This window comes from Paroedura picta, chromosome 13 (assembly GCF_049243985.1).
Source record: "Paroedura picta isolate Pp20150507F chromosome 13, Ppicta_v3.0, whole genome shotgun sequence".
Lineage (NCBI taxonomy): Eukaryota > Metazoa > Chordata > Lepidosauria > Squamata > Gekkonidae > Paroedura > Paroedura picta.
This window is the reverse complement of record NC_135381.1, coordinates 10,085,746-10,112,283: the sequence shown is the minus strand read 5'-3', so window position 1 is coordinate 10,112,283 and position 26,538 is coordinate 10,085,746. Positions and strand designations below refer to the sequence as shown.

The following is a 26,538-nucleotide window of genomic DNA, read 5'->3' as shown; positions in this document are numbered from 1 at the left end:
GTGTGGCCTGGAACTCTGGGTATTAAAGGCGGAGGATGCAAAAGCAACCCCCAGGGTTTTCGTGCCTTTGGAAGCCAGATATTACACCATGGGGTGGATTCTGCTGCTTCTCTCACTTTCCTCTTACTGCTCAGGTGACGGGTATCTCTTAATGTTTCCCTCATGCTCCTGTGGTTCGCACAGGGTGCCTTCCTCACCCTTCCTTGCCTTTCTGAAAACTTCAGCATTAAGAAAAATGTGTTGAACTCACAGGATGACCTCTCCCTTCTTTTCAGGGTCGCGGGCCCAGTTCACCCTCACTCAGCCCCCTTTCCAGTCAGCCCCCCTGGGAGACCCGGCTCGACTCTCTTGCACCATAACAGGCACGACATTTGGAGGCTTCGACTGGTATCAGCAAAAAGAGGGAAAGGGCCCCAAATTCATCCTGCGGCATAAAGTCAGCTCTGGAGAGACCAACTTTGGAACTGAGGTCTCCGGTAACTTCTCCGCTTCCGTGGACGACCCCAGAAAAGTCGCTTACTTAACAATCAACAATATTCTGGCAAAGGATGAGGCTACTTATTATTGTGTAGGATCTTACAGCAGTGACAGCAGCTATGTGTAAGCCACGGTGATGAACACACTGGAGGATGTGAGACAAAAACATCTGCGAAAAGAAGGAAGGAAAGGCTATACGGCACCGGTAGAGAGAGCAAGAAGCTCATGAACGAGAGATTCTCTAGCTCAAGGCACCGAAGAGAGGATGGGTGGGCGAAAAGAAGGTCTCTTCACCTTAGGCCAGCCTTTCACAACTTTTTTTACCATTAAGAAACCCCAGAAACAATCTTCAGGCTTTGAGAAACCCCAGAAGCGGCGCCATCAAGCAGAATAGAGTTGGGTGGCAGAGCTGTGGACACGCCCACTTAGGGTCCCTCCCCTCCTCCCCCCCTCCAGGACCATCATTGGTCATTTTAGAAGGTATGGGCGGGTCATCATGACCATATATAGTCATATTGGGCGATACATGTTTAACAAATCTTTAAACCGCTCCACGGTATTAAATAAAAGGCAACGGCTAAGTGGGAGGAGAGTGGGCGGGCACTGTCCGGGATAAAAACTCGGAGGATCGAATCAGGAGCCGCCAAGCTGCAACCTTCACAGAATCAGCCTCTCTGTCAGATGGCTCTCCAGCCTCTGTTTAAAAATCTCCAAAGATGGAGAACCCACCACTTCCCGAGGAAGCCTGTTCCACTGAAAAACCGCTCTAACTATCAGGAACTTCTTCTGGATGTTTAGACGGAATGTCCTTTGAATTAATTTCATCCCATTAGTTCTGGTCCATCCCTTCAGGGCAAGTTTGATGTAGTGGATAGGAGTGCAGATTTCTAATCTGTCGAGCTGGGTTTGATTCCGCACTCCCCTACATGCAGCCAGCTGGGTGACCTTGGGCTTGCCACAGCACTGATAGAGCTGTTCTGACCGAGCAGGAATCTCAGGGCTCTCTCAGGGTTACCTACGTTACAGGGTGTCTGTTGTGGGGAGAGGGAAGGGAAGGCGACTGGAAGCCGCTTTGAGCCTCCTTCAGGTAGAGAAAAGCGGCATATAAGAACCAACTCTTCTTCTTCTTCTTCTTCTTCTTCTTCTTCTTCTTCTTCTTCTTCTTCTTCTTCTTCTTCTTCTTCTTCTTCGGGAGAGAGAGACAGAGAGAGAGATCAACTCTGCTCCATCCTCTGTATGGCAGCCTTTTAAATACTTGAAGATAGCTATCAGATCCACTCTCTGTCTCCTCCTCTCCTGGCTAAACAGACTAAACTCCCCCAACCTTTCCTCATACATCTTCGTCTCCAAACTCGCTACCTCCCATGATCTGGACACGATCCTCCGTTTGATACAACTCCAAATCCCATTTGCCTTTTTAGCCACCGAGTCACACTGAGTCCTTGTCACCACATGTGAAAATGGTGCTTCTTCTGCATCTCCCATCAGCTGGGAGTGTTGTGAATTATGGCATCACTGCCTCACTTTCACTGCTTTAAAAAATTTCCTCCGTGCAAATCTGCCCTTGTAATTATTGGCTTTGCTAGGAAGTCCCATCCTCTTGGGAGAGAAAATGAAGCTTTAAGGGGCTCTTTCCCCAGAGGTGCCATTTGCATGAAGGGGCCGAGCTGCTTCAGCTCAAGAGGATATAACCCAGGAGGGGGGACCATCCCATCCGACAGCCTCTCTCTCTCTCTCTCTCTCTCTCTCTTGAAGAGAAGCTGCTTTGGAGAACTCACCATGCTGAGCGCTCTGTTTCTCCTTGTCCTTCTCAGTTACTGCTCAGGTAAGGAAGTGCAGGACTTTTCATAATTGTATTTTATATATTGTAGACCAGTGGTTCTCAACCTGGGGGTCGGGACCCCTTCGGGGGGTCAAGCGACCCTTTCACAGGGGTTGCGGCAGGGCAAGCAGCTTGGCCGGGGGGTCACCATCCACACCAGCCTTGCGGGTAGATCGAGATAAAACATTTGTCTTTCTGGAGCAGAGGAAAAGAGCGAGATGGGTATGGTGGGACAAAAGGCAGAACTGAACTGAGAAACTCTGGGGAAAAAAACAATTTATACACAATCATGAACCATGTATCTTCACGCCATTGGTCAGTTTATGGTTTAATTTCTGTGAAAGAACACTTGCATAATTTTAGGGTTGGGGGTCACCACAACAGGAGGAACTATATTACAGGGTCGCGGCATTAGGAAGGTTGAGAGCCACTGTTGTAGACTGCATTGTATAGCGTATGTTTTAAAATCGAAACAAAATCCTTTGCGATCTTGGGAGAACAGTAAGTGGATCAGGGTCACGCTTTCTCCTTTTTCTTTTCGGAAAGGTGTCGCTCCCCAGCCGACCTTGACTCAGCCTCCTACACTGTCTGTGCCCCTGGCACAAACGGTCAAACTCTCCTGCATCGTCAGCAGCAACATGAACACCATTTTCTGGCAACAGCAGAGAGCTGGGCAGGCCCCTCGATTTGTGCACTGTAATGGCTGCAGCAGCAGGGGAGCTGGGATCCCTAATCGATTCACTGCTTCTGCCTCCGGGAACACTGGCTACTTAACCATCACGAATGTCGACGCTGAAGACGAAGCTGATTATTATTGTGGCATGTGGTACAGCAACACGTACACAGTGATGAAGTCTGCTGGGGAACTGAGACAAAAACCTTCACTCTCCCTTCTCAGAGTGGGAAGTCTGTCTTCCTCAAACAGTTTCGTTTGACGTTCTGCCCCCGAAGCTGACTCGATCACAGCCAACCCATTGTGAGCATGTTTCAAGGCGATAAGCAAGGCAATCCGGAGCAGAGATGCTCCTCGTTAAGTCTTCTGGATTGGCTCGAGCCGCAAATGGCTACTCCAGAGCTGACATGGAGCATAAAACAAAAAGAAAAAGACACAGCTGAAGAGAAACAGCCCCCTCAACCTAGAAACATATTTCGACTTCCAAATCACGGCCACAAAGCCTGTAAAAAAGAAAATAAACATTTGATTTCAGCCATGAAAGCCTTTGACGCACCTCTGAGTAGACTCAGAAATCCATTCTCTCTCAAACAAAATCCTTTTAATCCTGCAGACGGGTTTAGGATGGGACTGTTAGTCCCATGGACAGCGCTCAGGAGCTGAGTTCACTTGGGACATTAGAAATGTCGGTAACAAGTCGTAAGTCACTCCCGTTGTCCGTTCCCATCTGCAACATGGAGATCTTGATGGAGCATCCTCTCACCTGGCCCGACCCCCTTCACTGAAATGTGTCCACCTGGGGTAGTCAACCTGTGGTCCTCCAGATGTCCATGGACTACAATTCCCATGAGCTCCTGACAGAACTACCCCTGTTCTAGCCTACAGGGCTGTTGTACTCCAGTGGTTTCAACCGTTCCACCTAAACCTCAATCTGATATAGGTGTGTTTGACCAGAAGTCACAGGGTAGGCAGCAGTTGCTCAGTGGAAGCCCTGTTGATTTACCTCATTGGTCCCCAGTTTTTTTTTGGGGGGGGAGGCTGCAAGAACATTTGGAATCAGAAGAGGATGAGATGGATACATACCACCTGAACAGCCCTGGTGACACTTCTGAGTCACATAGTCATGTCATGGTTAATGTCTTTTCCCTTTTTTTGGGGGGGGGGTATCCCATTTAAAGGGCCTTTTGAGTTGGGGTAATGATTGTCCTAAACAATAGGTTGCTTTTCATGCATATTTGAATTGCTTTTGGTCCTGATGCACTTTTGAACGCAATTTTAATTTTAAGTATTTTAAAGCAGGAAGTAAATATTTTAATGAATAAACGGAATGCATGCGCCTCAATCAGTCGTTGCTCAATAAGTTTCCAACGCATCATAATAAAAATAAGCAAACTAAAACTTTGGGTAACCATTATCATATGCACACCATAATGATAAGAACAAATGTAAAATCCTCAATGCAACATGATTATAAAAAACTAGATCATAACTATAGGAAATACCTCATTATTAGCTACTACTCAGGCCCTTTAAAAGAGATTTCCATTTACAAATCCCTACATAGCAATCCTTTGATACTGCATACAAAACAATATTACACATATCATCACAATCGAGAAATAAAAATGCTTAAATTTGGTTGTGGTATTTTCTGTATTGTTGAAAGAACACATGGGTTTGTTGTGGCTATCTGGGTTTTCTTGCTATCTGGGTTTTCGCCCTTAGGGGGAGCACTCAACCTGTCTTATAACAGCCCAGGTGTTTTAGTTTGTACACACATGGAAGAAAAAGAAGCAAGATCATATTAGGTACACCTAAGTTTCAGGACTCTGCTTACGTGTGTAGAGAAATGAAGTCGTCATAAACCTAGTTATGCCCAAGAGGATTCTGGGCTGCCCTGGATCTGACCCAGTGTCAAAATCCCCCATGTATTTCTGTCATGATTATATCTCTGCTGTGTCCATCTAGCCTGACCTGTATGCCCTGATGTATCCCTGTATGCCCTGATGGAGGGCAGGATGCTGTTCCCATTGGCTGCAGAGGAAAGGACACGCAGTAATGGGTTTAAACTACAATATAGGCTAGATATAAGGGGGAAAAAATCCACAGTCAGAGTAGTTCAGCAGTGGAATAGGCTGCCTAAGGAGGTGGTGAGCTTCCCCTCACTGGCAGTCTTCAAGAAAAGGTTGGATACACACTTTTCTTGGGTGCTTTAGGATGCTTAGGGCTGATCCTGCGTAGAGCAGGGGGTTGGACTAGATGGCCTGTATGGCCCCTCCCAACTATATGATTCTATGATTCTATGATTCTATGATTCTATCCCAGCTGCTTTCTTTTGACACCCCAATGTTGATTTCCTGCTGTTGTATTTTATGCATACCAACCTCCCCAAACATTCCTCACCTCCTCTCCCTTATACCCTCTATTTCCCTCCGTGTTTGGTGTCTTCAGTCCCCACATCTTCCTGTTCCTTGATGCCTGTATTGTTATCTCCATATTATGACTTCTTTTGAACTGTGCCTAGTTCAAGTTCCCAGGAGAGGGAACTTCTATATATAGAAGTTATATATCTTCTACCCTATACTTTGTGAGTCAGTTCTGACTATGCCTTCAATGTAGACGCTTGCATTTCTAATGGGGAAACTTTAATTCAAAGAGTTTGCTTATTTAGAATTCGAAGTCTCTCACACCCAGATTGAGTTCTTCTACCATTGTCCCCTTTTCCTTCTGGTCATTTCCATTGTGTTTTAAGTCTCTCCTCATGAAAATGCGGCCAATGGGGTCTGCCTTTTGTCCATGTCTTGCATATCCCCATGAAAGACATGCCAGTCTGCACCACATTTGCATGACTCTACACCGCATTTGCATGAGAGGGGGGCTGTTCAGCTCAGAAGGGTTTAACAAGGGAAGGGGGAAATGTCTCATCCAGTGACCTCTTTGCTTCCCCAAGAGAACTGCCCTCAAGAAGCTCCTCATGGCTCCAACATTGTTGATGCTTGCCATTTTCGCTTGCTATTCAGGTAAGGAAGTGGAAGACGGAGTTTATGAGCTAGGAGAAAGACTGCTTGCACTGTGTGACTGAAAGGCTGGTCTTGTTTGAGAGCCTCAAGGTCACGGTTCTTCCTTTTCTTTTTCCCTCCACAAAGGTATGAGTTCGGGGGCCTCTTTGACTCAGCCTCCATCGCAGTCTGAATCCCTGGGACAAACAGCCAGACTCCCTTGTACTATCAGTGGAAGCATTAGTAACTTCCACTGGGTTCGACAGAGACCTGGGCAAGGCCCTCACTTCGTCATCTACGGCAGCTCCCGGGGAGAAGGGATCCCCGATCGGTTCACCGATTCCAGCTCCGGGAGCAATCGCCACTTAACCATCAGTAACGTCCAGGCCGAAGATGAGGCCGATTATTATTGTGTTTCCTGGGACAGCAGTGGTAGCCAGTGGCACAGCGGTGAACTCTGATGGGGAACTGAGACAAAAACCTCCTCTCTACCTCTGCAGAGTGAGGAAACCACCAGCGTATTGAAGGTTGCAGCAGGAAGCTGCTCCGTTACAGAGTTGGAACACTTGCCCCCCGAAAGCCACCTACATCTACTTGCTTCTACAAGACAAGGGCACCTCCGGGCCAAACATGCACAAATCAGTCTACCCGTGCCCAATCTTGTACAAACTGAGTTTTAACTTTTACCATAGAGTTTTGCCCTCAAAAAGCCACCCAACATCCCTGATGTGTCTAATTCACTTCTGGGTTACCAAGGAATATTTTGTTTAAGATCTGTGTTCTTCCTGGGTTTTTTTGAGAAGGGGGTAATCCCAACCAAAACCAGCCAGCTGGCTGTCAGTGGAGAGGCAGGTCCTGAAAGTCAAAATCAAACTTTATTACACTAGGCCATAGAGTTAGAGTTTAACTAACACACACACACACACACACACAAAATAGGTGGATTTTTAATCGTGTGTAGCTCCACCAAACTGAAATCAGAAATATGTTGGCTACAGAAGATAAGGGTCTGCAGGCAGGGGAGGTCTAGCGTGCCAAAACTGCCCTGAAAAAATGGTCACCATCCTTTCTTGGCCATGACCCCAAAGGAGGAAGATTTGGCTGGTAATCCAGGGCCAACCAGATCAGGGTAAGAAGATTTTTGCCTTGTGTGAGACAGTCTGGGCAAAGAGAGTGTCACCTCTCGCAGTGGTGGCCCATTCAGGAAGCCCCGGGCCATTGGCCCACCAGGACAGTCCCCCCTGGCCTTAATGGCTAATCTTCCCCTGCTCAAATGAGGTGTTATCGGGGAGAATGTAACTACAGTTCCTGCCCTCTGATTCTCTCCTACAAACTCCCAGGGTTACCCCCGAGATGTATATATATTGCTACAATCCACCTTCATACCCCAGACCAGTCTTTCCTACTTGACCATTTGTGTGAGTTGTCCTACTCCGGCATCCCTTTCATTGTGGAACAAGCAAGGAGCCTTTTTATTTAAAATGAAACTCCCTTTATGCAAATATTCTAGGTTTATTGGCCTGTCTGAAAGGTGACATCTCATCAACGGAGGTGTCCCCTTCTAGCAACGCCAGGACCCGTGAACAAATTTGCATGAACGGCCATTTTTGAAATCTTGGGTCACTTCAAAAAGAAGGAGAGTGCTCTTGCTTGATGTCTTTTCTGTCTGGGGAAGAGCCTCAGACTGATTTGCAACATGGGCCGGATCCTGCTTCTCCTCACGCTCCTCAGTTACCACTCAGGTAAAGAGGTGGGGTCCTAACTTTAGGGAGTTTGACAGAAACGCTGTTTATACAGTATGAGAACAGTGCAGGCATGGGTCCTAGTGCCCGTTGCATTCCTGGGTGCAACGGGCTTTGTCCCTAGTAAAGACATAATTCAGAGCGCATGGGAAATCTAGTAAGCTGGTACATTTTCTGTGTTCTGTTTTATCAAGGTGTCGATTTACAGCCCCTTTCGATTCAGCCTGCCTCAGAATCTGTGTCCCTGGGAGCGACTGCAAAACTCTCCTGCACAATAATCAATGATGGGAACTACGTTTACTGGCATCAACAGAAGCCTGGCCAGCCCCCCCCGCTTTGTTCACTGCGTAGAATGCAGCAGGGGAGAAGGGATTCCCAACCGGTTCACAGCTTCTGTCTCGGGAAACATCGGCTACTTAACAATCACTGGAGTCCAGGCTGAGGACGAGGCAGATTATTACTGTGTTAAATGGTATTCGAGTACAAACCAGTTCCACGGTGATAAAAGCGAATGAGGAACTGAGTCAAAACCCTCACTGTTCCTTTCTAGAGTGATTCAAATGAGTAGCCTTGTTGGTCTGAAGCAGCACAATAGAATCAGAGTCCAGGGGCACCTTTAAGACCAACAAAGATTTATTCAAGGTGTGAGCTTTTGAGTGCAAACACTCTTCGTCAGATGAAGCATAGTCTTTCTAGAATGGGGACTCCCTCTCTTACCTCTCACCAATCGGCCTCCAACCACAACCATAATATTTTTAAATTTCTATCCCGCCGTTCTGTATCGCTCAGGGTAGGTAACAACAATAAAACCATACGCAAAGTTAAAATTTACAATTATTACTAATACACCCTCCCCAGGGGTGGTTTGGTAGGGGTGGTTTGGCCAGGATCTGGTTATCCAACTCTTCCCGTCCTCCCAGCGGTGAGACCAGACATTTCTTGGTAGATGTTATTTTAGGCTTTGACCATAAACCCTGTCTTACAGGCCCTGCAGAACTGATTAAGGTCCTGTCACCAGGTTGAGGCCAGGGCCAATTTCACATCCTTTGGACCAAGGACCCTGGGCAGATGCTGATCTGAAGCTCTAAGTGCTCTCATTCATTCATTCATTCATTCATTCATTCATTCATTCATTCATTCATTCATTCATTCATTCATTCATTCATTCAAGTGATGTATATCCTGCCACTCCCATACAATGGCTCGTGGCAGGTCACAAGGTCCTCATTAAAAATCCCATTAAAACCTCCATTAAAAGGACATACCAATACAATATAAAAATACATAGGTGAAATAACACAAGCCCTGCACCCAAGGGGAGGAGAGGGGACCTTGCTGGCAATGGCCAATGGTTTAAAGGTCAACACCTGGGAGCAGGAAATAAAGGCCAGAAGGAGGTGTTATGGGAGGTATCATTCACTCTACTCATACTTTTGATTCTTTCCTACAAACTGCTCCACCCTTGGAGTAACACTGGCTGCCATAAATATATTGCTGCATTCCACCCTCAATTCCCCCAGGTCAGTCTTTGCTCTTGTTACTTAAACTACTGCAACATCTTTTTATTCTGGACAAAGCAAGGACAACTTCTGTGCTTTAACCTGAAATATCCTGTATGCAGATCTCCCTTCGAGTTCCTCTCCTGTCTGAAATACCCCAGCTTGTCAGTGGAGGTGCGCCTTTCTAGCAAAGGCATTACACCTGAACAAATTTGCATGACAAATTCTTGAACCTTCGGGGCATTTAAAATCAAAGGCCAGAAGCCTCACTAGTTATCCTTTTTTGTTGAGCATCAACATTGTTTTGCTTTCCACCATGTCTGGGATCTTGCTTCTCCTTGGGTTCCTCAGTTACCACTCAGGTAAAGGTGTAATCTACGAACTTCAACCAGAAAGCTATTTGTGTGTTGTGTGTCTCATAAACCCACAGCCATGAGAGCATGGGCAACATAGCAAGGCTGTTCATTTTGTGTTCTCTTTTTCGTCAAGGTGTCAGTTCGCAGACTCCGTGGGTTCAGCCTGCCTCAGAATCGGTGTCGTTGGGAGGGACGGCAAAACTCTCCTGCGCTGCAGTCAAGGATTCCTATGCTATTTACTGGTTTCAACAGAAGCCTGGCCATGCCCCTCGCTATGTCCACTATGCAGGAGGCAGCCGGGGAGAAGGGATCCCGGATCGGTTCACAGCCTCGCAGCCTGGCAACACTGGCTATTTGACCATTGCTAATATCCAGAGCGATGATGAAGCAGATTATTACTGTGCTAAGTGGGACACCAGTGGTACCCAGCTTCACGGTGGTGAGACAAAAACCTTCTTCCTTTCCTGAGAGAGGATTCCGAAATCTTCTCAGAGCAGGTGATCAGTGCTGTCCAGTCGCCCCCTTGCACAGTCCAAAAAGCCGATCCCACACTGAGCTATGAAACATCATTATGCAAAAACCTGTGTGGTGTGATGTTGTGTGATTTGGATGCATTCCCAAACCAGGTCTCGGGAGAGACTGTGGCATATTGCAGAACTGCAGAACTGCTGCTTCTTGGTTCCGTTTTTCAACTACATTCTTCTTTTTTCTTCCCTTCAAGCAGTCTAGTTAGTCCGGTGGGACCACAGTCCCAGGCAAGGGTCAGTGGAGGATGGAGCATAGTCTTAAGCAAAGGTAAACCTCTCATACCCATTCCACCAGGAGGTATTCTGCATGGAGCCAAATAAAACAGTTTTAAAAACAACCAGTTTAGACCGCTTTATTATATTACAATCGTTGTTCAGCATTGAATATAGTCTGTTGAAAAACTACATCACAATGCTCCCTGCATGAACCAATTCATAGTTTTCCCAACTCCGCTTTGTTCTCTAATGCAGTCACTAATCTGCATAACTAAAGATCTTCTCTGCATGGCTAGTAGCCTGTCTGAGGCAGGCAGGAGAGAAATGAATCGGTGAAAAGCATCTTTCAGAAACAACACTTAAAAGACGCTTAAAGCACTGAAGAGGCAGTTCACCATGCAGAGCAAAATCAGTTTTGTGGAGTAAATTAACTCTTCTGTGCAGAGATCAGAAAAACAACGATGTATTTAGTGAGTTTTCATCAGCTTATCCATCATGCAGAAAAGGTCCAGGTCTCCAGATCAAGTGGAGTGGGTGGAAGGGCATGACGTCTTTCTACTAGTCATTCAGGAATCAGGTTTTCAGTATTAAAAAATCATTGGCTAGAAGGGGTGGGGAAGTTAACATTAGAAGGGATGACCCTGGTCCAAATCACTGTGGATTTTCACCTCTTGGAGGAGCTCTTCTACAGGAGATGGAGCAGTACAAAAAAGCAAGAAAGTGAGGCAATGCCCAGCCCCCAAGCACAGGCCTTCCCCTTCCTCCTGCTCCAGCTGGGGGTTTCTAGTGCCGATTGGCTTCCCATGTGTAACCAGAAAACAGCACCCGTTCCGTCTGCTAAGCAGCATCTGCAGAGTTTCTGAAGGCCTGACGCTGTTCTTGATTGTTCTGTATGCTTTTGAATTCCCTTTGGCTTGGAAGCCCAAACGTGGAAGGTGACCCACCTAGAATCATAGAGTTGGAAGAGATCCCCCGGGGTCATCTAGTCCAACCCCTGGCAGAATGCAGGAAACTCACAATTACCTGCTCACCCACAGTGACCCCAATTCCATGCCCAGAAGAGACCCCCCTTCAACTAACCAGGACTCCTGGCCAGTCAAGGCTGGAAGAAATTAATCTCCCAACCCCATAGTGGTGATTGGCATTTACCTGGGCATGCAAGAAAGGGCCCCAAGAGCCAAGCACTGACACAATACCCTTTCCCCACCCACTTACAATCTGCCTGTTCACAGAATCAACCTCCTGTCAGCCTCATCCTGTACGTACCTCCGCTCATCCCCGTTATCCTTAATTCCTGGCCCTACTGATCACATCTCTGGCACTGCCCTCTTGGCATGGCCCGGCACAACTACTCCATTCTATCAGATCCAATCTCAATCCAGGAATCATGAAAGAAGTACACCTAATAGCCGAATTCTTGGCTTGGGTGATACAAAAGGATAATCAGCTAAGTAAAAAATAATTCTATTCCATGGGCATTATTGTCGGTGTGAATTACTGATTATTGAGCATTCGATGGAGGAATGTATATTTGATTATCATTATTTTATTTCACCTATTCCTTGTTATGTTACAACTATGTGATCATTTTGAATTATTAATGATCAACTACTGCTTTTATATAGACGTTTTTTAATATGCCATGAAAGGTTTTTGAATTTGAATTTGAAAGAAGCACGCACAGGCTATGGCTGTCATGGTAAAGGGCATGCAGCCTAAATGTACATACCCCTTTCTCTCTCTGCTCTCCCACCCCCTTGCTTGGGTCCAGTCTCCTGAGAAGTACAGAGGACTTCACCTGCAGACACACACATAGAGATATTCTCAATCCAAGTCAAATTTTCAGAAACAGGCAATGAAATGAACAATATTCCAAAAACTATTTGTAACCGTTGCCATTGATCACACATTTCTGGACATAACTGTCTCCAAATTGAGTGGAATTCTTTAGGAGGAGGCACCCTCCTGCTTCATCAGCAGTTAGAATTCCCACTTAGAAGCAGAAATGGCCCTTGGAGTAAATTTCTCTGTTCTTTCCCAGGCTCCACAAAGGTCCGTTGTTTACTTGGGAGCTAGGAGGAATTATCGGTGGGGATGTCATCTGTAAAGTGTGGAGTTTGGAGGCAGACGACTGGGCCACGGTTTCCTTGATCCGCTTCTACCTCATGATTCTGCGAACAAATCTGTGAATATGTCACTACGTGAATCACTCCACTCCATGAAGAGATTTCTAGACGTTACCAGGTTTCACAAGGGGCTAAAGAGAAGCTCATCATCCAGCCAGTCCGAAACTGGTATCCATCAACGTAAGTCAAAAGTACCCCTTGAGCTTTTCCGTGTCTCTGTTGATGAATGGGAAGGGGGAGCGCAAAGAAGATGAACTTCTGCTGTTAGGAGAGAAATGATTTGCATGGAGGGGGTATTTGCATGTTGGAGGGATATGAAAAGGGAACAGGAGGGCTTGGATTCAGAGGCCCTGTGCTCCAGCAAGGGGAGTTCATCTTTGTTTTCTTCATTCCCATCATGCAGCGGGAAACACTCCTCGTCTCATTGCTTCTTCATTGCTCAGGTACCACAAAGGCAAGCTTCTCAACGCTTTGCAAATAACAAGCCAGAGAATAATCTCATAAGGAGATCTTCGCTTCTCTTTGCAGGTTCCTTTGCCCAGTATGTGCTGATCCAACCACCGTCCGTTTCTGTGTCTCTGGAACAAAACGCCAAAATCACTTGTTCTGGGAACAACATTGGGAGCAAGAATGTGCACTGGTACCAGCAGAAACCCAGCATGGCCCCAGTCCTCATTATATATTCGGATGACCAAAGACCCTCGGGGATCCCAGACCGCTTCTCTGGCTCCAACTCTGGCAACACAGCCACGTTAAGCATCGCCCGGGCCCAAGCAGAGGACGAGGCTGATTATTACTGCCAGGTGTGGGACAGCAACGCTGCTCACAGTGATCCAGACAAAGGGAGAAGTGAGACAAAAACCTCTTGTGAAAGGCAAATGCTGCCCTCTTGCATGCTGACCCTGGCAGACCTTACCATGGAGGTGTTGGGATGAACAGGACGTAGAAGCCATTTGCTTGGAACTCTTCTTGACTTCGTTGGTGCCCAGTTGTGGTCATTCAACTGCTCCCAATTACTACATTATGCCATTTTAAGATGACCGAAAAGGGAAGGATCACAGAGGGAGAGGCAAAGGCCACTGATATTGATTTATTGTTTATTTAAGAAAAAGAAGGAGAAGAGTTGGTTCTTATATGCCGCTTTTCTCTACCCAAAGGAGTCTCAAAGCGGCTTACAATCGCCTTCCCTTTCCTCTCCCCACAACAGACACCCTGTGAGGGAGGGGAGGCTGAGAGAGCCCTGATATTACTGAAGAAGAAGAAGAGTTGGTTCTTATATGCCGCTTTTCTGTACCCAAAGGAGTCTCAAAGCAGCTTACAATTGCCTTCCCTTTCCTCTCCTCACAACAGACACCCTGTGGGGTGGGTGAGGCTGAGAGAGTGCTGATATCACTGCTCGGTCAGAACAGCTTCATCAGTGCTGTGGTGAGCATAAGGTCACCCAGTTGGTTGTATGCGGGGGAGTGCAGAACCAAACCCAGCATGCCAGATTAGAAGTCTGCACTCCTAACCACTACGCCAAGCTGGCTCTCATGCCTCTGCCGCCTTTCCACCCAGTTCAGGGTTCCCAAAAGGCATCAGTCATTGACTGCTCCCATAGTGGTAGGTAAACAGACTGCCTAGGGCAACCAGGAGTTGTGGACTGCTGGCAATCTACAGGAGCTCCAAAAGGGGTCCGTGGTCTTCCCCCTCCTCCCTTAAGTGAGGGAACCGGCCACTTCATTGAGTTCTCGTCTGGTTTCTCTGCCTGGGAGGGAGCAGAGCCTTCACACCAACTTTTGCCTTAAACCCCCACCTGTCCCCCCCTCCCCGGTCCTTCTTGAGCCTGCCTGTTATTGTGGATGGTGATGTCACTTCCAGTGACATGTCACTTCCTGGCAGCATGGCAGGAAGGCGTGGCCAGCTCACATAACTTCTGGGGTTCTTCGAAGCCTGAAAAATTATTTCAGGGTCTTCTCCATGGTCAAAAAGTTGAAAAAGCCTAGGCTAGGGACCAATGTTTTTTTTTTGGGGGGGGGGAGGAGATCACTTGCAAGGATAGACCCTGCAGGAATTCTCTCTCTCTCTCTCTCTCTCTCTCTCTCTCTCTCTCTCTCTCTCTCTCTCTCTCTCTCTCTCTCTCACACACACACACACACACACACACACACACAATCACACAATCACCCAGGTGGGTAGCTGTGCTGGTCCGAAGCAGCAGAACAAAATTTGAGTCCTGTGGCACCTTTAAGACCAGCAACATTTTATTTTAGGTTTAAGCTTTCATGCGCATGTGATAGACTAGAGTTCCCAAATAGGCTAGGAATGCCACTGCTTGCCACAGCTTTCCACTTAGTTAGCCTTTTTTTAAATACTTTGCTTCATTCTGCTTTACCGCATCATGAAAACCAGCATCGTTCAAACCAGTACTCAAGACAAGGATGCCCAATGAAAAATTCAGCATGACCAACAAGTGCACTGGGAAAAAACAGCACAACCAAAATTTTAGCTTGTCAGGCTATTGCCCTTGGCCTTTATGGACACATAGACCAATAAGAAGAGAGAGGATTAGCCTAAGGGGAGGAGTATGCAAATTGTTAGATTGGGAACTAGGTATCAGGGACAGGCAGAAGGACAATTTCAGTGCAAGTGACCCTGTGTCTCCCTCAGCATTTCCATCATGTTTGGAGCGTTTCTTCTCCTCCTGCTGGGGACATGGGCCACAGGTGAGCACGAGGGAAACATTCCTTGCAGATCCTGGGACAGGGAACTTTGGCTTTCAAACTAACCAATATCTTCTTTCCACAGTTTCCAGTTCCCAGCCTGTGATAAGTCAGGTATCTTCAATGTCAGCATCCCTTGGACAGACCGTGAAACTCTCTTGTTCTATGAGCAGTGGGTTTCCGGTGCAGAACTATGAGCAAGTCTGGTTGCAACAGAAACCTGGCAGCCCTCCAAAATTCCTATTCTATTACTATACCAGTGCAAAGCCAGGCTCCGGGGACCTCAGCAGGTTCTCCTCATCTCGGGAGGGCTCCCAGAATATTTGGTATTTAACCATCAGCAATGTCCAGGCGGAAGATGAGGCTGATTATCACTGTGCTGTATGGTACAGCAGTGCCAGCGTGTTCCACGGCGATGCAGACCTAAGAGGAACTGAGACAAAAACCGGGGAGGCAGATGAAGTCTTAGCATCTTAAGCCTGGCCATTCTGAGGAGGAATTGAGGAGGTTGTGCTTCTTGGCCGCACAACGGTCACTGTTTGTATGGTAGCTCTCAGGTTGTTTCCTATGGGTGGGAAAATTCCTGGAGTTCTTTATGGCTGGAATCTAGGAAGGGTGGGGTTTGGGGACAGAAGGGTCCTACAGATTAGAGGCCACCACTGTTAACCACTCCACCAAGATGTTCCAGGTTTGTTGGAACTCAAAGAATAGTAAGAGGAGAATGTTTTCTATTGGTTATTCAGGATCAGTGTTTCCGTCCCCTGCCTCCACAGCAATTAAAAGAAGAATTTTGCAAGTCAGATAAAATGTTGTTATCTATTATGATGCTGCCAATTTTAACCACTTGGGGGAGCACTTATCCTGGGAGCTTAGTCAGGTGTGTGTGGGGGGGGGGCAGGGGAATGTGTTTATTAGGCATAAGGCTGATGCCCAGCCCACAAGGTCACGCCTCACCCCAGCTCCTACCCCTATTTGACGCTTCTCATCTTGAGTGGCCGCCCTTCCTCTAATCAGAAAGCAGCACATACCATGAAGGAGTCTCAAAGGAGCTTGCACTCGCTTTCCCTTCCTCTCCCCACAACAGACACCCTGTGAGGGAGGTGGGATTCAGAGAACCTTGTCAGAATGACCCTGCAGGAACAGCTCTAACTGCGACTAGCCCAAGGCCACCCCGTTCGCTGAATGTGAAGGACTGGGGAATAGAACCCAGGTCTCCAGATCAGAGGCCACCCCTCATAACCACTACGCCAAGCTGGCTCCTTGAGCCCTGTACCTGAGGGCCAAACATTGTTTTTATTTTAAACCAGGGTTTCATAAAACCCCGGGGTTCCTTGAAATCCCTGAAACGTTCTCCTAAATGGCTGGGAATTTATTAAAATTGTATGTATATCTTTGCAATTTGTTCAACATTTATTGAGTGTCAGGACCACATATGGTTTCCGCATATGGTCATGTTGATCCACCACCACCTCCCAAAATGGCCAATGATGGCCATGGAGGGGATGAGAAGGGGGGAGGTCCAGGGTTGGTGTGTCCACAGCTCTGCCCAACCATATTCTGCATGATCACACCACTTCTAGGGTGTGGCTGAAGAAAGTGTCATGGCTTCTCAATGGTAAAAAAAATAGAGAAAGGCTGTTTTAGAGCAACCCTCTTGATAGGACTGGATATTTGGCCAGGATTACCACCGTCCCTATGGTATTCCCCTTTCAGTTCCCTCCTGTTCAGTCTCTTAGAGTCAAATTTAGACCCCTGTATATGAGGCTACACATTGTAAAACTGGGGCGGGGGACATTCAAAATGACCACTCAATTTAATCTTCTCGTTCTTTGATGATTACCACCCTAGAGCGTTCAATGGACAATCTGCATATAAACAATTCTCTCCGTGGAATATGCACTGAGAATATGACCACAAAATTAATCAGGAACTATTGTTTAAATTGTAATTTCCCAAATGATTTGGAGAGTGTAGATTCCAGGTCTCCTTTAGTGGAATGTGACGGTAGAGACGGCAACCCCAAATTTCAACTCAGGCGACTGTTCTTGCGCTTTAAGCAAATGTAGACCAATGAGAAGGCAGAGGATTAACCTAAGGGGAGGGACATGCAAATTGGTGGACCAGGAACAAGGTTATGAGGGGCAGGCAGCAGGGGGCATCTTCAGTGCTTGAGATCCTCTGTCTCCCCAAGATCAAACTCATTTCCATTATGTTTGGGGCATTTCTTCTCACCCTGCTGGGGACATGGGGCACAGGTGAGCACAGGGGAAACATGCCTTGCTGCAACCCCTAAAGCAGATAACTTTGTCTTTCAAAGTAACACACGTTATTCTTTCCGCAGTGTCCAGTTCCCAGCCTGTGCTAACTCAGGAGTCTTCGATGTCAGCCTCCCCTGGACAGACAGTGAAACTCTCTTGTTCTATGAGCAGTGGGTTTCCAGTGCAGAGCTATAATCAATATTGGTATCAGCAGAAACCTGGCAGCCCTCCAAGATACGTCATCTATTACTATAGCAGCCCAAACACAGGATCTGGGGACTCGTCATCCAAGGAGAACTCCCGGAATACTTGGTATTTAACTATCAGCAATGTCCAGGCAGTTGATGAGGCTGATTATTACTGTGCTGTGTGGTACAGCAGTGCCAGCGTGTTCCACAGTGATGCAGACCTAAGAGGAACTGCAACCAAAACATTCAAAGATTCAGATCAGATACTCCTCCTATTCAAGGGTCTGTGGCAGATGTTCTTCAATGGCAGTTCTATAGCATGATATTTTTGGAACTCCCCAGGTGAAGAGACTTTGGACTGGCTCTGTAGAGGAACACTGGAAGATGCCTGATATGGAAGTTGGCTTAGGTTGAAGCCATCAAAGTCGATCTTGACTTCTCAGCATGGTGGCCATTTTCCAGGGTCAAGCTCCAACAAAGGAAATAACAATTTAAATATTAATTATCCACCAGATTTTTCTACTTCACCTTGCTCAAATATGGTAAACATAGCAAATTTGCGTTGGAGTGGGAATGAATTCCGCACCCTTTTAACATGTTAAATAATGTCAATGAAGGTATTTGATTTGATATTAACAGATGGTATAATTTACAAGCATTCCTCATGGATGAGCATGTCCTATCAAGCACGTGAAACCAGACTTCTGGTTTCTCAGTGGTCAAAAATAGATTAAATATGTGGAACACACATTCCAAGAGTATATTATATATATTTCACCGCTGAGTGTTGTTTCCTGAGATTTAAAAAGAGGAAAAATAAAACCCAAATATCATCGCTGAAATTGACATTATTACCACTACTAAACTCTACCTTCTGGTTGATGTTACACATGAGATGGAGACCAAAGAGGTTGAGGAGTCTAAAATATATTATAAATTATTAAATATATTAAATACACATTTTATTGCACGGTGTTAAAAGTCAATGAAAAAGGTCTGTAGAAAATACACAAGAATGCTTTGAGTAACCCAAAATATGCCCAGACAGCAAAATGATCTATAGCCAAACAATTTTGATGCCTTTAGCTCCAAATGGATCTTCTTCAGAGGTCCATTACAGGAGTGTGTTAGCATCTTAAGAATAATTAGCTGATACACCACTTATTTCCTCAGTTGAAGACACTTGTGTAAGTACAGGCGTCATGAGGAGGGACCCATAGCCCATTCATTCTCAACTTTTTTTTACCATTGAGAAACCCCTGAAACATACCTCAGGCTTCAAGAAACCCCAGAAGTGGCAAATTCATGAAGAATATGGCTGGGAAGCAGAGCTGTGGACATGCACACCTGGTGGCCCTCCCCTTCCCACCCCCTCCGGGCTCATCATTGCCAGTATGGGAGAGGGGTCGGTGGTGATATATGGCCAATAATTCTCAACCAATTTAAAATATATATGTAAAAAATTATTCTCCCACCCATTTGGGAGACCCTTCCAGGGCCATCAAGAAACCCCTGGTTGAGAAAACCTGTTGGATCCTGTTTTATATGTGACCCATATATATTTACACACACACATATATGTATATGCTTATGTGTGTACACCCCCCCCCCACACACAAACACACACATAGTATAAGGGGAGGTGCATGCAAATTGTTAGCCAATGAGCTAGTTATTGGGGTCAGGCAGCAGGGGACATTTTCAGCGCTAGAGGTCCTGTGCCTCTCCGAAGTCAAACGCATTTCCATCATGTCTGGGGCATTTCTTATCACCCTCTTGGGGACATGGTTCACAGGTGAGCACAAGAGCAACATTCCTTGCAGCCTCTAAAACAGATCACTTTGCCACGCGAAGTAACACATGTCATTCTTTCCGCAGTGTCCAGTTCCCAGCCTACAGTAACTCAGGAATCTTCGATGTCAGCCTCCCCTGGAGAGACAGTGAAGCTCTCTTGTTCTATGAGCAGCGGGTATCCAGTGCAGAACTATGAACAGGCCTGGTTGTACCAGAAACCTGGCAGCCCTCCAAGGTACCTGGTCTTTTGCCATAACAGCCCAGGCAGGGGCACCGGGGATCTCAGTAGGTTCTCGTCATCCAAGGAGAGCTCCCGGAATACTTGGCATTTAACCATCAGTGACGTCCGGGCAGAAGACGAGGCTGATTATTACTGTGCTGTCTATAGCAGCGTTGCCATACTCCACGGTGATGCATCCCTAAGAGGAACTGAGACCGAAACGCAAGATTCAGAGCAAATACGCCTCCAATGCAAAGGTCTCTGGCAGATGTTGTTAGCCAACTCTGGGCTGGAAAATTCTTGGAGGTTTTTTTTTTTTGGGGGGGGGGAAATGGAGTCGGGTGAGGTTAGGGAAGGAGAGGGGCTTCAATGGGGTTGAATGCTATATATAATGCCCATCCCACCCCACCCAAAAAATCAGCTTATGTTGTGTAGTTTGCTGTTTTGCATGCTGGTGAGATTTGTTTTGAAGAACTGATCATCACAGGGGGGGTGAACAATTTTGTTGTTTGTTGCACATTGTTCACCCAAAGAGGATCTTGGGTTTTTAACAGTGTCAGACAGGCTAATGAGGAGTAAAGACCCCCAGTAGAGAGACGAGACTTTTTGGGTGTGTGAAACTCAACTACTTTGGCCACCTCATGAGAAGGAAGGAATCCCTAATGCTGGGAGCGATTGAGGGCAAAAGAAGAAGGAGGTGACAGAAAATGAGGTGGCTGGATGGAGCCACTGAAGCAGCCGGTGTGAGCTTCAATGGACTCCGGGGAATGGTAGAGGACAGGAAGGCCTGGAGGATCATTGTCCATGGGGTCGCGATGGGTCGGACACGTCTTTGCACCTAACAACAACAATGAAGGGAGCTTGGGCAGGAACCCTTCATAGGTGAATAGGGGTTTCACTCATTGTTCTCTTGTTGCATCCCTCACATTCTTGTCGATATGTATGAGCAACCCAGACCTCAAAAGTGGGTCTTTCATTGATCAGCCGCTGCAAGGAACTAAGCTTTGAGAAGGTGGAGGAATGTTGACATTCACTGCCAGGATTTCCTAGTTTGATATCACTGAGAAAAACGGGCTGGTGATGGGGTGCATGGGATTGATAGCAAGATCCAATTAGACTGGATATTAGGGTCGGATCAGGGTGTCCTGGCTTGGGCTGCTCATTGGATCAGAACCCCAGGACTTCAGGTGAGCCGCATTTTTTAGAAAGCATTTTATTTTACTGGGGACACCAGGGGAGAAATGATTTCAAGGCATCATGCACTTTGATAACCCCAGCACGGCCACAACAACACAATCACAGCATTCAAGACTCCACATTCCCTCCAATGGCAGACACCTTGAACATTATTTGTATGCAGTCCCAGGGTAAACGTTTTCAAGGTCAAGGTCAATTGGGGGCTATTCTATACACTGGCACCAGCAAAAACCTGGTATGGAAGGGGTCATACAGGCCATCTAGTCCAACCCCCTGCTCAACACAGGATCATAGAATCATAGAATCATAGAATCATAGAGTTGGAAGGGGCCATACAGGCCATCTAGTCCAACCCCCTGCTCAAAACAGGATCATAGAATCATAGAATCATAGAATCATAGAGTTGGAAGGGGCCATACAGGCCATCTAGTCCAACCCCCTGCTCAGGGCAGGATAGCAAGAGGCTGTCTTTTCCCCTGGCCTGATAGCTAAAGTGGCAGGTACTCAGGTGCATTGCCGTGCAGTGGTGTAGGGGGAAGGGGAGGTCGACCATCCCCCTCTGGTGTTTTCCCTCTCACATACCCCGGCAGATCCTGAGGCCGGAAATAATCCCTTTTTTACTGAGGGTTGGGGAAAAAGTGCTGGGTGGGGGAGCAGACGTGCCAGGAAGGAGTGGGCAGGCAGAGTGCTGGAGAGAGAGGTGGGTGAGTAGGCAGAGAGTCAAGGAGGGCGGGATGAAGTCAGGCTGAAGAAACAGGGAGCAACAGGAGATCGAGCTGGGGAATGGAGCAGTGTTGGTGGAGGAAAGGGTACAGAAAAGGGGGAAGGTCAGAAGTCAGAGGAGAAAGCTGGGATCAGTGAAAATATTTCCCTGTGAGACACACTGGAGGCCCCTGCTTGTAAATCCTCTACAGTCATATGCAAAATGAAGCTTGCAGATTTGGGACAGGCATCTGAGATGAAAGCATCGGCAACCACGACCACCAGAGGGCAGCGTTGATTGAGAACGCATCGCCGGAGTTGCCATTTCTAAGGGGAGGAGAAGGGGTGGTGGGTTGAGCACCACGGTCAGGATCCCCCCATTCACGGTTAAGCTTCTTTACAAACCTCGTGCCCTGCTCAGCTGCAATGCTTGTTTGCACCCAAATCTGAAGTCTAGCAGTGCTGCAAAAAAAGACAATAAGGAGCCCGCTCAGTCCCCTCTAAAACCAAGTAAAGGTGTTCCAATCTCATTAAGTCTTTTTTCCCTTTGATTGTTTCAACAAGTCAGGAGTTCCTGGTGGGTCTGTAAAGTTTGGGGCAGGATCGATTCAGACAGGTGGATCACTTGCCAATTTCTTTTACGCCGTTGAGAGCCAGAGCCCAACTACAGTGATCTACCTCTGGCTCATATTGTATCATCTCACCCCTCAAAATCTAGAAGGGAAGCACAATGTCTCAGCCGAGTCTAAGCAGAGTATTGCTAGTGGGAGTTCAGTGGCAGAAGCAGCAGCAGCGTGAAGAGGCCAGGCTGAAGCATCACCTGTTCCGGGCGGCACATCGTGATTTTAAGTCCCCCTCTGGCCCTAAGGACCAATCAGGTTTGAGCTCATCTCATGCCAACGCTCCACCTCTCCCTGGAGGGGGGCTATAAATGCCTGCAAAGGGGGCGGCTTCCCTTTGCGGTTCTTCTGTTTGCTCTCCTCTTTGGATACCCGGATCTCCCCATCATGTTCTGGCTTCCTATCCTCAGCGGTCTAGTGCTGTGGAGCACAGGTGAGGGCAGGGGAAAGAGATGCTGCCATGATTGCTAAGGGGTGGGCAGGTGAGGCACCAGCCAAAAGGGGGAGTCCATTTCCACCGTGTCCTTTTTTCCAGGTTCTGATTCTCAGCCTGTGCTGACTCAGCGGCCGTCAGCGGCCGTATCTCTGGGGAACACGTTGAGGCTCTCCTGTGTCTTTAGCAGTGGATTCAGCATCAGTGGCTACTACATGTACTGGTACCAGCAGAAGCCAGGGAATCCCCCAAGATATCTCCTGTATTATTATTCCGATTCCAGCAAGGACCAGGGCTCCGGAGTCCCCACTCGCTTCTCTGGGTCCAAAGACACATCTGCCAACACCGGCTATTTAACCATCACCGGAGCCCTGGATGAAGACGAGGCTGATTATTACTGTGCAACATATTACAGCAGCGGGGGTACCTTCCTGTCAACACAATGGTGCACTATTATGTGGAACTAAGACAAAATCCCTGCTGGGTTTCGGACCAGCTGAGCTTTGCAAAATACAGCTTGCTGCTTGAAGGAACAGATTGCTTGGCTGCTCGGCCAGAGCTTCTGCTAGCGGCCAGATCACTCCCCGCTTTCAGGGGCCGCTGGCCCACGAACGCCCTTCCTCAACGTCGCCTGCACTGTTTGGGCAACTGTGTTGTTTGAGCCTATTTTTCACCCAGAGAAAAATGTTGCTATTTAACCATCACGGGAGCCCTGGCTGAAGACGAGGCTGATTGTTACTGTGCCGCTTTTCATGGCAGTGGCAGTTCCTTTCAGTGAACACAGCGATGCAGTTCAAGGTGGAACTAAGACAAGTTCTCTGCTGGGTGCAGAGGAGCTGAGCTTTGCACGCTACAGCTTCCTGCTTGAAGGAACCAATGTGGCAGCAGCCCTCCTCTTCATTGTGATGCTCCGCAAGGCAACACATTCTGTCTCTCCAATTCAGGCACAACTGGTGTCCCTGGGCTTACAGTCATAGACTTGCAGTTATATGAGTCTGGTTGTGAGGACCAAGACACCTTCTACACCTGTGGTTCTCAACCTTCCTAATGCCGCGACCCTTTAATACAGCTCCTCCTTGTTGTGACCCCCAATCATAGAATTGTGCAAGTGCTCTTTCACAGAAATTAAACCGAAACTGACCAATGGTGTGAAGATCCCCTGTTCATGATTGTATATTAATTGTTTTTATTTTTTTCTAGGGTTTCTCAGTTCAGTTCTGCCTCTTGTCTCACCATGCCGATCTCACTCTTTTCTGCTGCTCCAGACAGACAAATGCTCTATCTCGAGCTACCCTGCAAGGTTGTTGTGTAGATGGTGCCCCCCGGCCAAGCTGCTTGCCCTGCTGACCCCCAGTGATAGGTCAGGCTTCGTGAGCTCTAGTATTTCCTCGTTTGTGACTTTTGCCATCCACGATTGCTGATTGGATTTGCCCAAACATTGCCAAAGACAAGTGGAACTCTATGCCACTCCTCCCTGTAGGCTTGGTTGCAAGATTAAGGTCAAAGGCAACTGATATAGCAGCCTTAGGGGGCGTGGCCTGCTTTGAAGTGTCCCTCTGGTCACAAGAGCCAATCAAATGTGCACTCATTAACATGAAGAAGCTCCACCTCCAAAACTGGGAATTCTATAAAGGGCTACAACGGACGGGGCTCCCAGCATGGTGTCTTTTGTGTCCTCTCCTCCTTGGGCTGTCAAATCTCTTTGCCATGTTCGTGGTTCCCGTTCTGAGCCTTCTGATCGTGTGGTGCACAGGTGAGAAGCTATGGAACCGATGTTGAAATTCTACCAAGAGGAATGCAGCTGAGAAGCGGTGGGTGTGTGACCATTTCTGCCGTATTCCTTCCCCAGGTTCGAACTCTCAGCCTGTGATGTCTCAGCCACAAGCAGCATCTGTGCCACTTGGGAACACGGTGAAAATCTTGTGCGTCATGAGCAGCGGATTCCAAATTAGTGGCTATACTGTGGACTGGTGCCAAAAGAAGCCTGGGAGTCCTCCTAGATTCCTCTTATGGTATAGGTCAGATTCCAACAAGCAGCAGGGCTTGGGGGTCCCCTCTCGATTTTCCGGCTCCAAAGACACAACCAGCAACACTGGCTATTTGAACATCGCGGGAGCCCTGGCTGAAGACGAGGCCGATTATTACTGTGCAGTCTGGCACAACAATGCTTGTCACAGTGATACAATCAGCTGAGGAAGCCAGACAAAAGCCTTGGCTGTTCCCTAAGGGGCCTGGGCACGTGCACAGTTTGGAGAGTCAATGAGACAAATAAAGTCATTAGGCTTTACGAAGGGGAAAAGTAAAGAGCCAGTATCAGAGAGTTGGTGGTTAGATCATTGGGCTAGGCTAGGCTTTCTCAACCAGGATTTTGTGAAACCCGGGGGTTTCTTGACAGCCCTGGAACCGTTTCCTGAATGGGTGGGAGTTAATAAATTTTTATGTATTTTTAAAATGTGTTAAACATTTACCAGTTGATATAACCGTATATGGTCATGTTGACCCTTCCTCCTCCTCCCAAAATGGCCGATGATGGGCCTGGAGGGGGTGGGAAGGGGAGGAGCCTGGGTGGACGACTCCACAGCTCTGCTTCCCAACCATATTCTGCATGATTGCGCCACTTCTGGGGTTTCTTGAAGCCTGAAGAATGTTTCAAGGGTTTCTCAATGGTAAAAAAACAACTTGAGAAAGACTGGACTAGGTTCTCAGGGACTGAGGTTTGAAGCTCTCCTCTGCATATAAATCCTCTGTTAATGGGATTACCTAAATCCAGATAGAGGGTAGAGCACTGCAAGAATTAGAACTGATTTCAAGATGACAGAAATTGGGTCCTCTGGAGAATGTGGCCTTTCCCAACATTTTTTACCATTGAGAAACCCCAGAAGCATTCTTCAGGCTTCGAAAAACCCCAGAAGTGGCACGATCATTCACTAAGCCCAAAACCATAACTACTTCTTCCTGCTTTTTATTGGATCTCCTCCTTCCCCATCTAGAATTGAAACAGAACCTCAAACACAATTTTAAGAAACTATACTAGTTGCAGTGCCTCAAAGGCAGATGAAAGACTTGCCTTTAAAGGGCCTGGCTGAAGCACCTCTTGCAAAGGATGACACACCCTGTTCAAAAGGGCCTATCAGATATGAGCTGATCCCATGACAATACTCCACCTCCCCACACATGGTGGATATAAAGGCCCATGAATGGACCACCTTCTAGCCTTGGGCCTTTTGTATCTTTCCTTTCCATCCCCCAAATCTTCTCACTATGTTTGCACCTCCCTTTCTCTGCCTTCTAGTGATGTGGTGCACAGGTGAGAGCAGGTGAAACATGCACTGCCCAGGGGAATGCAGGTGAGGAGGAAATACTGTGGTATCCCTTTTTTTCCCCCCAGGTTCTGCTGCTCATTTTCCTCTGTCTCGGCCACCCTCAGCATCTGTGCCAACAGGGGGCACAGCCAAATTCTCCTGCATCACAGCCAGCGGGTACAGCATCCGGACCTACTCCATGGACTGGTACCAGCAGAAACCAGGAGACCCTCCAAGATACACTCTTACGCTACTGTTCAGATTCCAACAAGCAGCAAGACTGCTTGTCCTCTCTTGTTTCTCCACTTCCAAAGACACCTCCAGCAACACCCTCTACTTAAGTATCACGGGAGTCCAGGTAGAAGATGAGGTGCATTATTACTGTGGTACCACGGCAGCAGGAGCATCATTCAATAAGCAGTGCCGCAGAGTCAGATTCTGAACAAAGGCAAAAACTGTTTGGTTCAGAGCAGCCAAGCTTTGCAAGGTGTGGTTTCCTGCCCCAGGGCCTAGATCAGTCATCTGTGAGGTTGGCGCTTCTGCCTCATCTTCCCTGAGGTTCCCCAGAGACAACGAATCCTCTCTTAGGCCCAATTCACTTTTGGCAGGGGATCTTTCCCAGTCTTTACAGCCATGAGTTAAGACAGGCCCTTGTAGTGTGTAAGAAGAAGAAGAATGGTTGGTT

General features: G+C 47.3%; 1 protein-coding gene across 1 annotated transcript in view; it reads left to right on the top strand.

Annotated features, from left to right (window-relative positions):
* Positions 1 to 5,891: 5,891 nt before the first annotated feature.
* LOC143823103 (immunoglobulin lambda-1 light chain-like) overlaps positions 5,892 to 26,538 on the top strand; it is a 134,232-nt gene continuing 113,585 nt past the window's right edge. Inside the window, exons 1-2 of the mRNA XM_077309022.1 lie at positions 5,892 to 5,992; positions 6,119 to 6,413. Of these exons, the coding sequence (XP_077165137.1) occupies positions 5,947 to 5,992; positions 6,119 to 6,413 (341 nt within the window). The 5' untranslated portion in view covers positions 5,892 to 5,946. The remainder of the gene's footprint in view (positions 5,993 to 6,118; positions 6,414 to 26,538) is intronic.